Source organism: Lissotriton helveticus, chromosome 10 (genome assembly GCF_964261635.1).
Source record: "Lissotriton helveticus chromosome 10, aLisHel1.1, whole genome shotgun sequence".
NCBI classification, from domain to species: domain Eukaryota; kingdom Metazoa; phylum Chordata; class Amphibia; order Caudata; family Salamandridae; genus Lissotriton; species Lissotriton helveticus.
The window spans coordinates 1,202,743,762-1,202,757,429 of record NC_136071.1 but is presented as its reverse complement, the minus strand read 5'-3'; the positions used below and the strand labels follow the sequence as shown (position 1 = coordinate 1,202,757,429).

Here is a 13,668-nt window from a genome sequence, read left to right as displayed (position 1 = left end):
CTCCCCTATGATGCTGCAGATGGTAGAGCCCCACTCCCCGAGTTTAGCTGGCGATGGTGGAGTCCCACACACCCCTGATGTGCTTCAGATGGTAGAGTCCCCTCCCCCTGTGACGCTTCAGATGGTAGAGCCCCAGGCTCCCCTGCATTGACAGAGCTATAAAGCGCCTGCTCCCCTCCCCCACTTGTTTACTGCTTGGCGCTGCCCTCGCACACAGCACAGGCGGGTGTTCCCTCCCTCCCTCCACCTCTGTCTTCAGTTCCTCCTTCTCTCCCTGCCCTCGGCCCTCAGTCCTCCCCTCCCTCCACCGAGGCCGCTTTATCTCTGGACCTTCATCCCTGCCCTGAGGAGGGGGTGCGGGGGCACTGCCAGTCTACCCCCGCGCATCCTGCCAGCCGCCTCCTCTTCCCTCTGCCTCCTGCACAGTCATCCTCGGGAGCGGGCTCCGGGCCCCCCAGAGCTGCAGGACCTCGACCCCCTGAGCACCGGGACCCCAGACCCCCCCAGAGCCGCAGACCCCCCGGACCCACCATGACTCTCAAGTCCAGCCGGAAGGAGCCGGTGTCCGCTGCCCTGGAGAACGTGGGCACCATGAGGACCGTCCTGTCCGACCTGTACCTGGAGCACCTGCTGCAGAGCAAGGGCCGGCCCGAGGTGAGGGGGTACGGGGTACACAGGGGCCCGAGGTGAGGGGGTACGGGGTACACAGGGGCCCGAGGTGAGGGGGTACGGGGTACACGGGGGGCAGGTGAAGGTGTAGGGGGTACAGGGGAGGGGGCCAGAGGTGAGAGCGTAGGGGGTACAGGGGAGGGGGCCCGAGGTGAGGGTGTAGGGGGTACACGGGGGGCAGGTGAAGGTGTAGGGGGTACAGGGGAGGGGGCCAGAGGTGAGAGCGTAGGGGATACAGGGGAAGGGGCCCGAGGTGAGGGTGTAGGGGGTACAGGGGAGGGGGCCCGAGGTGGGGGGTACGGGGTACTCAGGGGCCCGTGGTGAGGGGGTACGGGGTACATGGGGGGCAGGTGAGGGGGTAGGGGATACAGGGGAGGGAGCCCGAGGTGAGGGTGTAGGGGGTGCACGGGAGGGGGCCCGAGGTGAGGGGGTATGGGGTGCACGGGGGGCAGGTGAGGGGGTACGGGGTACACGGGAGGGGGCCCGAGGTGAGGGGGTATGGGGTGCACGGGGGGCAGGTGAGGGGGTACGGGGTACAGGGGAGGGGGCCAGAGGTGAGGGTGGAGGGGGTACAGGGGAGGGGGCCAGAGGTGAGGGTGGAGGGGGTACAGGGGATGGGGCCCGAGGTGAGGGGGTACAAGGGGTGCCGTCTAAGAAAGCTGAGGTACCTTTTAATTCTGCTCCCCAGCATGAATCGACCTTTGTCCGAAAAACGGGGACATGTCTCTAAAAATAACCGTTTCGGGACCCCGGGACTGTCCGGTGAAATCCTGGGGAGGGTGTGGGTAGGCCCGAGGGGCTGGGGGGGCTAACAATGGCACCCTTGGGGGGGAGGGAGGGGGCCTTCTGAGCACAGACGCCCTTGTTATTGTGGCCTTTGCATCTTGTGACATTTACCCTCTGACCTTTGCCTCCATGAGATAAAGAACCCAAGAGCCGCCAGCTGTTTCTGGCCTGATGTCATAGTTACGGTTGTCATGCCCCCCCAAGCAGGAAACAGCTGAGCAGAGGGAACCCCCCCTCCCCCCCCCCCTCCCCCGTGACAAGAGCACAGCATCCTCTCCAACCAGAGAGGGTCTGCTGACGTGCAGGGGTGAGGGAGGGGGGCACAGATTGTCACCTGAACACAAACAACCCTGACATTACCCCAGAGCCCAGCGTGCTCACTTAACATCCTTCGGAAACAAGCACTGAACACGGCAACAGGTGTGTGCTTATTTATTTAGTTTTTATTTATTTAATGCATTTTTATAAAGCGCGGACTTTACCCAAAGGTGTCAGAGCGCTGTACAATAGAACCAAGTAAGTTATATGAGGATAATCTTACATATTTACACGTTACAGATTCAAACGAGAAAGAAGAAAAAGTCAAATAAAGCAATAGATGGCAGTCACACTAAAAACAAAAACACATTAGGATGAAGATGGTAAAGGCATACATTGCAAATTTACAATATTGAAACAACTTCCTTGAGGGACTTGAAAGGGGTGTATCAGCTCTGGAAGTGTCTTTGGAAGAGAAGAGATTTGAGGTCGGTTTTGAAGCTCCGGGTAGAGGTGGTGAGACGGCGCAGTGGTGGAAGCGAGTTCCAGATTCTCACCGCGTTGCCTGAGAAGGATTGACCATCGATCTTTCCCTTTTGAAAGTGGGGGCTCAAGTAGAAACTTTTCCTCATTTGGAGAAGGTCTTTAGCCTCCAGAGACTTTAAGTTTATTCGCCAAGTATCGAGGGGAGGAAGTGTGCAAGGCTTTGTGGGTGATACAAGCCGTCTTGTAGAGTGACCTTGCCTCGATGAGAAGCCATCGGAGAGAGAACAAAATGGGTGCGACGTGATCACTTCTTTTGGCCCCAAATATAAAACGAGCCACTGAAAGGAGAACAGATTTAAGAGGGGAACGGTGGGATTTGAGGAGGCCAGTGAGAAGAGAACTGCAAAAGTCCAATCTAGAGAGAACCAGCGATTGGACCAGGGTTTTAAGGTCTTGCTCCGGGAAGAAGCGTCAAACCCCCCCCCAAGGAAGGCTCAGTTGGTATCTTTCATTCTTTGCAATGGAGTTGATGTGGGAGTGTAGATTGAGCCTCTAGTCAAGTATGACACCAAGGGATTTTGCGCTGTTGACAACGATAGTTTTATTGTTGAGTAAATTCAGCCGATCCATCCAAGATTGAACAGGAGGAGAGAATACTGTCTGTGCTGCTGACAGTCGCACCTGAGCAGCAGCACCGCAGCAGCCACGGAGGGGTGTGCAGGTGAGGGGGCCTCTAAAGAACAAGACGAGACCGAGCCCCCCCTCCACCCCCGGCTCCACAGAGCCCTGAGAAGACCCGAGAACACCTGAAGAAGCCCCCCCCACACTAGAGAACACATGCAGACCCCCCTGCCCCCCTACACGAGAGAACACCTGCAGACCCCCCCACCCCCCACACAAGAGAACACCTGCAGACCCCCCCGCCCCCCAAGCTAGAGAACACCTGCATACCCCCCGCCCCCCTACACGAGAGAACAACTGCAGACCCCCCCGCCCCCCCACACGCGAGTACACCTGCAGACCCCCCCGCCCCCCAAGCTAGAGAACACCTGCAGACCCCCCGCCCCCCCACACGAGAGAACACCTGCAGACCCCCCCGCCCCCTCATGCTAGAGAACACCTGCAGACCCCCGCCCCCCCACACGAGAGAACACCTGCAGAACCCCCCCGCCCCCCAAGCTAGAGAACACCTGCAGACCCCCCGCCCCCCCACACGAGAGAACACCTGCAGACCCCCCCGCCCCCCCAAGCTAGAGAACACCTGCAGACCCCCACCCCCCACACTAGAGAACACATGCAGACCCCCCTGCCCCCCTACACGAGAGAACACCTGCAGACCCCCCCACCCCCCACACAAGAGAACACCTGCAGACCCCCTCGCCCCCCAAGCTAGAGAACACCTGCAGACCCCCCCGCCCCCCAAGCTAGAGAACACCTGCATACCCCCCCGCCCCCCCACACTTGAGAACACCTGCAGACCCCCGCCCCCCACACGCGAGTGCACCTGCAGACCCCCCGCCCCCCCAAGCTAGAGAACACCTGCAGACCCCCCGCCCCCCCACACGAGAGAACACCTGCAGACCCCCCCGCCCCCTCATGCTAGAGAACACCTGCAGACCCCCCTGCCCCCCAAGCTAGAGAACACCTGCAGACCCCCCCGCCCCCCCACACGAGAGAACACCTGCAGACCCCCCCGCCCCCCCAAGCTAGAGAACACCTGCAGACCCCCCACACGAGAGAACACCTGCAGACCCCCCCGCCCCCCCAAGCTAGAGAACACCTGCAGACCCCCCCACCCCCTCACACTAGAGAATCAATCAATCAATCAATCAGGTCATTTGTAGAGCGCACTACTCACCCGTAGGGTCTCAAGGCGCTGGGAGGGGGGGGGTGCCGCTACTGCTCGAACAGCCAGGTCTTGAGCTTCTTCCTGAAGGAGAGGTGGTCTTGGGTCAGGCGCAGATTGGTCGGGAGTGAGTTCCAGGTCTTGGCGGCCAGGTAGGAGAAGGATCTTCCTCCTGTTGTCGCTCTTCGGATGCGGGGGACGGCGGCGAGGGCGTGGTTGGTTGATCTGAGGAGGCGCTTGGGAGTGTAGAAGTTGATCCGGTTGTTGAGGTAGCTCGGGCCTTGGTCGTGTAGGGCTTTGTGCGCGTGGGTGAGGAGCCGGAAGGTGATTCTCTTGTTGACCGGGAGCCAGTGCAGATCTCTCAGGTGTCCGGAGATGTGGCTGCGTCGGGGGATGTCGAGGATGAGTCTCGCCGAGGCGTTCTGGATCCGCTGGAGTCTCTTCTGGAGTTTGGCAGTGGTTCCGGCGTAGAGGGCGTTGCCGTAGTCCAGTCGGCTGGTGACGAGGGCTTGGGTGACCGTCTTCCTCGTCTCGGTGGGGATCCACCGGAAGATCTTACGTAGCATGCGCAGGATGTTGAAGCATGACGAGGAGACGGCGTTGACTTGCCTGGTCATGGAGAGGGAGGAGTCCAGGATGAAGCCCAGGTTGCGTGCGTGGTCCGTCGGTTTGGGTGCGGTGCCCAGGGCGGGGGGCCACCAGGAGTCGTCCCAGGCGGAGGGCGTGGAGCCCAGGATGAGTACCTCCGTCTTGTCTGAGTTCAGTTTCAGGCGGCTGGTCGTCATCCATTCGGCTACGTCTCTCATCCCTTCGTGCAGGTTGGCTCTGGCGGTGGCGGGGTCGTTGGTCAGGGAGAGGATCAGCTGGGTGTCGTCGGCGTAGGAGATGATGTTCAGGTTGTGTTGGCGTGCGATGGCCGCGAGGGGGCTCATGTAGACGTTGAAGAGGGTTGGGCTCAGCGAGGATCCTTGGGGTACGCCGCAGATGACTTTGGTGGCCTCTGACTTGTACGGTGGTAGGCGGACTCTTTGTGTTCTTCCGTCGAGGAAGGAGGTGATCCATTCCAGTGCCTTCTCCTGGATTCCGATGTTGCTGAGGCGCTGTACTAGGGTGCGGTGGCAGACAGTGTCGAAAGCCGCGGAGAGGTCCAGGAGGATGAGGGCCGCTGTTTCTCCGTTGTCCATCAGAGTTCGAAGGTCGTCGGTGGCGGCGATGAGGGCGGTCTCGGTGCTGTGGTTCGCTCGGAAGCCGGACTGTGAGGGGTCGAGGGATCCATTCGTCTCGAGGAAGGCGGCCAGCTGTTTGTTGACGGTCTTCTCGATGACTTTGGCCGGGAACGGGAGGAGCGAGATGGGACGGTAGTTCTTGAGGTCGGTGGGGTCTGCTGTGGGTTTCTTGAGGAGAGCGCTGAACACCTGCAGACCCCCCACCCCCCAGCTAGAGAACACCTGCAGACCCCCCCGCCCCCCCACACTAGAGAACACCTGCAGACCCCCCCGCCCCCTCACACTAGAGAACACCTGCAGACCCCCCCGCCCCCCAAGCTAGAGAACACCTGCAGACCCCCACCCCCCACACGAGAGAACACCTGCAGACCCCCCCGCCCCCCTACACGAGAGAACACCTGCAGACCCCCCCACCCCTCCACACAAGAGAACACCTGCAGACCCCACCGCCCCCCAAGCTAGAGAACACCTGCAGACCCCCACCCCCCACACGAGAAAACACCTGCAGACCCCCCTGCCCCCCTACACGAGAGAACACCTGCAGACCCCCCCACCCCCCCACACAAGAGAACACCTGCAGACCCCCCACCGCCCCCCAAGCTAGAGAACACCTGCAGACCCCCGTCCCCCCACACTAGAGAACACCTGCAAACCCCCGCCCCCCCACACGAGAGAACACCTGCAGACCCCCCCGCCCCCCCACACGAGAGATCACCTGCAGACCCCCCCGCCCCCCCAAGCTAGAGAACACCTGCAGACGCCCCCACCCCCCCACACGAGAGAACACCTGCAGACCCCCCCGCCCCCCCACACGAGAGAACACCTGCAGACCCCCCGCCCCCCCACACTAGAGAACACCTGCAGACCCCCCCGCCCCCTCACACTAGAGAACACCTGCAGACCCCCCGCCCTCCCCACACTAGAGAACACCTGCAGACCCCCACCCCCCACACGAGAGAACACCTGCAGACCCCCCCACCCCCCCACACAAGAGAACACCTGCAGACCCCCCCGCCCCCCAAGCTAGAGAACACCTGCAGACCCCCCTGCCCCCCCACACGAGAGAACACCTGCAGACCCCCCGCCCCCCAAGCTAGAGAACACCTGCAGACCCCCCTGCCCCCCCACACGAGAGAACACCTGCAGACCCCCCTCCCCCTCACGCTAGAGAACACCTGCAGACCCCCCTGCCCCCCCACACGAGAGAACACCTGCAGACCCCCCGCCCCCCAAGCTAGAGAACACCTGCAGACCCCCCGCCCCCCCACACGAGAGAACACCTGCAGACCCCCCGCCCCCCCACACGAGAGAACACCTGCAGACCCCCCGCCCCCCCACACGAGAGATCACCTGCAGACCCCCCGCCCCCCCAAGCTAGAGAACACCTGCAGACCCCCCGCCCCCCCACACTAGAGAACACCTGCAGACCCCCCCCCGCCCCCTCATGCTAGAGAACACCTGCAGACCCCCCTACCCCCCCAGCTAGAGAACACCTGCAGACACCCCACCCCCCCACACTAGAGAACACCTGCAGACCCCCCGCCCCCCCACACTAGAGAACACCTGCAGACCCCCCCGCCCCCCACACTAGAGAACACCTGCAGACCCCTTCACCCCCACACACGAGAGAACACCTGCAGACCCCCCGCCCCCCCACACTAGAGAACACCTGCAGACCCCCCCGCCCCCCCACACTAGAGAACACCTGCAGACCCCCGCCCCCCAAGCTAGAGAACACCTGCAGACCCCCGCCCCCCCCACACTAGAGAACACCTGCAGACCCCACCGCCCCCCACACTAGAGAACACCTGCAGACCCCCCCGCCCCCCCACACTAGAGAACACCTGCAGACCCCCCCCGCCCCCCCACACTAGAGAACACCTGCAGACCCCCACCCCCGCCCCCCAAGCTAGAGAACACCTGCAGACCCCCCGCCCCCTCACACTAGAGAACACCTGCAGACCCCCCGCCCCCCCACACGAGAGAACACCTGCAGACCCCCCCCCCCACACGAGAGATCACCTGCAGACCCCCCCGCCCCCCCAAGCTAGAGAACACCTGCAGACCCCCCGCCCCCCCACACTAGAGAACACCTGCAGACCCCCCCGCCCCCTCATGCTAGAGAACACCTGCAGACCCCCCTGCCCCCCCAGCTAGAGAACACCTGCAGACCCCCCACCCCCCCACACTAGAGAACACCTGCAGACCCCCCGCCCCCCCACACTAGAGAACACCTGCAGACCCCCCTGCCCCCCACACTAGAGAACACCTGCAGACCCCTTAACCCCCCACACACGAGAGAACACCTGTAGACCCCCCCGCCCCCCCACACTAGAGAACACCTGCAGACCCCCCCGCCCCCCCACACTAGAGAACACCTGCAGACCCCCACCCCCGCCCCCCAAGCTAGAGAACACCTGCAGACGCCCCGCCCCCCCCACACTAGAGAACACCTGCAGACCCCCCCGCCCCCCAAGCTAGAGAACACCTGCAGACCCCCCCGCCCCCCAAGCTAGAGAACACCTGCAGACCCCCCCGCCCCCCCACACTAGAGAACACCTGCAGACCCCCACCTCGCCCCCCAAGCTAGAGAACACCTGCAGACCCCCCCGCCCCCCAAGCTAGAGAACACCTGCAGACCCCCCCGCCCCCCAAGCTAGAGAACACCTGCAGACCCCCCCCGCCCCCCAAGCTAGAGAACACCTGCAGACCCCCCCGCCCCCCCACACTAGAGAACACCTGCAGACCCCCCCCGCCCCCCAAGCTAGAGAACACCTGCAGACCCCCCCGCCCCCCCACACTAGAGAACACCTGCAGACCCCCCCGCCCCCCAAGCTAGAGAACACCTGCAGACCCCCCCGCCCCCACACACTAGAGAACACCTGCAGACCCCCCCGCCCCCCAAGCTAGAGAACACCTGCAGACCCCCCCGCCCCCCCACACAAGAGAACACCTGCAGACCCCCCCGCCCCCCTACACTAGAGAACACCTGCAGACCCCCCGCCCCCCACACGAGAGAACACCTGCAGACACCCCGCCCCCCCAAGCTAGAGAACACCTGCAGACCCCCCCGCCCCCCCACACTAGAGAACACCTGCAGACCCCCCCGCCCCCCCCACACTAGAGAACACCTGCAGACCACCCCGCCCCCCACACGAGAGAACACCTGCAGACACCCCGCCCCCCCACACTAGAGAACACCTGCAGACCCCCCCGCCCCCCCCACACTAGAGAACACCTGCAGACCACCCCGCCCCCCAAGCTAGAGAACACCTGCAGACCCCCCCCGCCCCCCAAGCTAGAGAACACCTGCAGACCCCCCTCCCCCCCACACAAGAGAACACCTGCAGACCCCCCGCCCCCCAAGCTAGAGAACACCTGCAGACCCCCCCGCCCCCCCACACTAGAGAACACCTGCAGACCCCCCCGCCCCCCACACAAGAGAACACCTGCAGACCCCCTGCCCCCCCACACAAGAGAACACCTGCAGACCCCCCGCCCCCCCCACACTAGAGAACACCTGCAGACCCCCCGCCCCCCCACACTAGAGAACACCTGCAGACCCCCCGCGCCCCCCACACTAGAGAACACCTGCAGACCCCCCCACCCCCCACACTAGAGAACACCTGCAGACCCCCCCGCCCCCCACACTAGAGAACACCTGCAGACCCCCCGCCCCCCACACTAGAGAACACCTGCAGACCCCCCCGCCCCCCCACACGAGAGAACACCTGCAGACCTCCACCCCCGCCCCCCAAGCTAGAGAACACCTGCAGACCTCCCCCGCCTCCCAAGCTAGAGAACACCTGCAGACCCCCCCGCCCCCCAAGCTAGAGAACACCTGCAGACCCCCGCCCCACACTAGAGAACACCTGCAGACCTCCCCCGCCTCCCAAGCTAGAGAACACCTGCAGACCCCCCCGCCCCCCAAGCTAGAGAACACCTGCAGACCCCCCCCGCCCCCCAAGCTAGAGAACACCTGCAGACCCCCCGCCCCCCCACACGAGAGAACACCTGCAGACCCCCGCCCCACACTAGAGAACACCTGCAGACCCCCCCGCCCCCCACACTAGAGAACACCTGCAGACCCCTTCACCCCCACACACGAGAGAACACCTGCAGACCCCCCGCCCCCCCACACTAGAGAACACCTGCAGACCCCCCCGCCCCCCCACACTAGAGAACACCTGCAGACCCCCGCCCCCCAAGCTAGAGAACACCTGCAGACCCCCCCGCCCCCCAAGCTAGAGAACACCTGCAGACCCCCGCCCCACACAAGAGAACACCTGCAGACCCCCCGCCCCCCAAGCTAGAGAACACCTGCAGACCCCCCCGCCCCCCCACACTAGAGAACACCTGCAGACCCCCCCGCCCCCCACACAAGAGAACACCTGCAGACCCCCTGCCCCCCCACACAAGAGAACACCTGCAGACCCCCCGCCCCCCCCACACTAGAGAACACCTGCAGACCCCCCGCCCCCCCACACTAGAGAACACCTGCAGACCCCCCGCGCCCCCCACACTAGAGAACACCTGCAGACCCCCCCACCCCCCACACTAGAGAACACCTGCAGACCCCCCCGCCCCCCACACTAGAGAACACCTGCAGACCCCCCGCCCCCCCAAGCTAGAGAACACCTGCAGACCCCCCCGCCCCCCCACACTAGAGAACACCTGCAGACCCCCCCGCCCCCCCCACACTAGAGAACACCTGCAGACCACCCCGCCCCCCACACGAGAGAACACCTGCAGACACCCCGCCCCCCCACACTAGAGAACACCTGCAGACCCCCCCGCCCCCCCCACACTAGAGAACACCTGCAGACCACCCCGCCCCCCAAGCTAGAGAACACCTGCAGACCCCCCCGCCCCCCAAGCTAGAGAACACCTGCAGACCCCCGCCCCACACAAGAGAACACCTGCAGACCCCCCGCCCCCCAAGCTAGAGAACACCTGCAGACCCCCCCGCCCCCCCACACTAGAGAACACCTGCAGACCCCCCCGCCCCCCACACAAGAGAACACCTGCAGACCCCCTGCCCCCCCACACAAGAGAACACCTGCAGACCCCCCGCCCCCCCCACACTAGAGAACACCTGCAGACCCCCCGCCCCCCCACACTAGAGAACACCTGCAGACCCCCCGCGCCCCCCACACTAGAGAACACCTGCAGACCCCCCCACCCCCCACACTAGAGAACACCTGCAGACCCCCCCGCCCCCCACACTAGAGAACACCTGCAGACCCCCCGCCCCCCACACTAGAGAACACCTGCAGACCCCCCCGCCCCCCCACACGAGAGAACACCTGCAGACCTCCACCCCCGCCCCCCAAGCTAGAGAACACCTGCAGACCTCCCCCGCCTCCCAAGCTAGAGAACACCTGCAGACCCCCCCGCCCCCCAAGCTAGAGAACACCTGCAGACCCCCGCCCCACACTAGAGAACACCTGCAGACCTCCCCCGCCTCCCAAGCTAGAGAACACCTGCAGACCCCCCCGCCCCCCAAGCTAGAGAACACCTGCAGACCCCCCCCGCCCCCCAAGCTAGAGAACACCTGCAGACCCCCCGCCCCCCCACACGAGAGAACACCTGCAGACCCCCGCCCCACACTAGAGAACACCTGCAGACCCCCCCGCCTCCCAAGCTAGAGAACACCTGCAGACCCCCCCGCCCCCCCACACTAGAGAACACCTGCAGACCCCCCGCCCCCCCACACTAGAGAACACCTGCAGACCCCCCCGCCTCCCAAGCTAGAGAACACCTGCAGACCCCCCCGCCCCCCCCCACACTAGAGAACACCTGCAGACCCCCCCGCCTCCCAAGCTAGCCAACTGAACTCAAGCTCCCAGAATCCCAGCTCCGAGGTGGAGTCTCTCACATCAGACACCACTCACTGGTCTCCTCCAGGGACCACCGACATGTCTGCCTCAAGCAGGCGACCAGCCCCCCGCAGCCTGGACACCGCTGAACCCCAGTGTGAAGGCCTCATAAACACCTCTGGCGACAAACATGTCCATTGAACACCCCCCTCCCCCACACTCCCCCACCACCACCACCCCTGAGTCTCAGGCAGGTTTTACCTTGAGCTCCACAGGTCCAGGGAAGTCTCAGCCCCTCCCCCACCACCGCCACCCCTGAGTCTCAGGCTCATTGTCAGTTTAGGCTTAAACTCCAAGGACCAGGCCTCAGGACTCCGAACTCTGAGGGTCACGTGCAACTATCAAGAAAGTCAAACCCTCAACTCTCTTTAATGACGAGGTGTCTGGGGCCTTGTGTAAGGCCTGCCTCACTGGACCCCACTCACCGAGTGGTGTCCCCGCATTGTGAAGTCAGTCCCCACCCCTTTGGAAGAAACCCTCGGAGTGAGTGAAAGCTGTGTTGCCGCACTCACGCACTCGGCTCTTGCTGAGTCTATTTACTTCAAGGGTTCTCCGGAGATCCATTCCGTGTCCAACTCTCTTCGGCCTTCACTTAGAACCTCTGGGCCTGTGTTATTTTGTTTCAGTTTTATGCAGCGCCATCTTGGCTCCAGGGCATTCCATCACTTCACGTGAGAACCAGCCCTTTCTCACGAGAGCCAGGCTCACACTTGGGAGGGGAGGTAAGTGGTCTGTCCAGAAACATGTGATGTTGAGCCAAGGCCTAGTTCCCAGTTCCAAAGTCGGAGGCTCTAGCTGTCAAGTCATGTGTCCTCCCCATCACCATCCTAAAAAGACAGGGCTGCTGTATCAGCACTGCTTAATTTGAGCCAGTGGTTTCCGGTACTCAGCACCAGCATTAAATTGTCAACACCAGCACTTATGACGGTCTGCCACATGGTGGCACTGTTTGTCCAATTTTAGAGTGAGCACAACAACAGTTGCTTATTAATTTAACTAGCAGCCAATCAGGCTTCTAGGCCCCCGCCCGCCCCGACGTTGTCTCAGGCTTCAGGGCCCCCGCCCGCCCCGACGTTGTCCGTGGGTCCCCCGGAGCGCACCCGCCACTTTCAGGGCCCCCAATGAGCCGCACACGGGCCGCTTCACCTACCTCAGCCGCCGCTCCTCCCCGCCTGTCCGCCGCTCCTCGCTGCTCCTCACCGCTCCTCACCGCCTGTCCGCCGCTCCTCACCGCCTGTCCGCCGCTCCTCCCCGTGCTCATGTCTGCCGCTCCTCCTTGCGCTCCTGATGTCAGCACGTACGTCGCGGCCGGCGCTACTTCCAAGGGACAACTTTTTTTTAATCGTAAATATTTTAAAGAACGTATATGTTATTTTTTTATATAGCCTATGTCCATCTGCAGACCGTGACAATTACAACGATGTATCGGGTGTTTGTATTGGCGCTGTGGTTCCCGAGTTTACCCGCCTCAAAGGTTCAAAGTTCTCTCTTTATAATAGTTGTTGGAAATGGGATCCCCGGCTGGCCAGGGCTTTCGCCAAAGTCAGTCAGAGACCACCACTCCCAAGTCAGGGCAAGGGAGTTACACGCCAAGATAACCCCTACTCACCCTCTAGGTAACGTGGCGCGAGCAGCAAGGCTAAACTTGGAGGCGATGTAAGTTAAGTATTTGCGCACGCACCCCAGCAACAACACCCAAAGGCCCACCACAAAGGAAACTCCACACAAGGGTATATAAAAATAGCCTTTGTATTACACCAAAACACATTAGATAAAACACACACTTTACAATGTGCCAGAGGCACGGGCAGAATTTACAAGGGATTATTTACAAGACAGGGCCACCTGGACCACTGTCAGGAATCAGCACTTTTAGAAGTAACAATACAATACTTGTAGGCCTAGAACTTAGAACATAGCCTATCAGACAGTACCTTCCGTCCTGGTTGCACGGGATAATGCGAGTGACCTCCTTAGTAAGCTTGAGCGGGCGACCCAGCGAAGCGGCGCGGCTCAGGGGAGAGCGGCGCTGCTCGAGGCTTGGACGGGCTGCCGGCACGGTACAAGCGTTTCTCTGGGGCGACCAATGTGTGCGGCTCAGAAGAGGAGGGGAAGGCAGGATGCGGGCGACCCAGCGAAGCGGCGTGGCTCAGGGGAGAGCGGCGCTGCTCGAGGCTTGGACGGGCTGCCGGCACGAGCTGCCGAGGGGAACGAGCGAGGCACACTTCAGCGAGGCCCCAGGGGCCAAGGGAGATCAGACAAGTCCCAGCAATTTGGCAGGGAAGGCACCATAGAGTCCACTGGTCCTGGGACTCTGGTCAGGGGGCAAGCTCAGTATCACGCCCTTGGAATATCACTTAGTACATAACAGCACATCACTGTAACACCAAATAGGACATAAAGCACACAACCAGTACCCACTGGTAACTGGTAAGTCCCCCCTACGCAATCCTAACCACCCTAGGAACAGGTCACGCAGGGGAACCAGGACCTTACTAGCACCACCTGCACTAGCAAG

General features: G+C 62.6%; 1 protein-coding gene across 3 annotated transcripts in view; it reads left to right on the top strand.

Annotated features, from left to right (window-relative positions):
• The first annotated feature begins 242 nt into the window (after positions 1 to 242).
• MPP1 (MAGUK p55 scaffold protein 1) overlaps positions 243 to 13,668 on the top strand; it is a 180,244-nt gene continuing 166,818 nt past the window's right edge. For all 3 annotated transcript variants that reach the window (XR_013601724.1, XR_013601723.1, XM_078664065.1), the window contains exon 1: positions 243 to 654. Coding sequence is in view for 1 of the 3 variants with exons in the window: in XM_078664065.1 (XP_078520191.1) it covers positions 532 to 654 (123 nt within the window). In the remaining 2 variants the exon portion in view is untranslated. The remainder of the gene's footprint in view (positions 655 to 13,668) is intronic.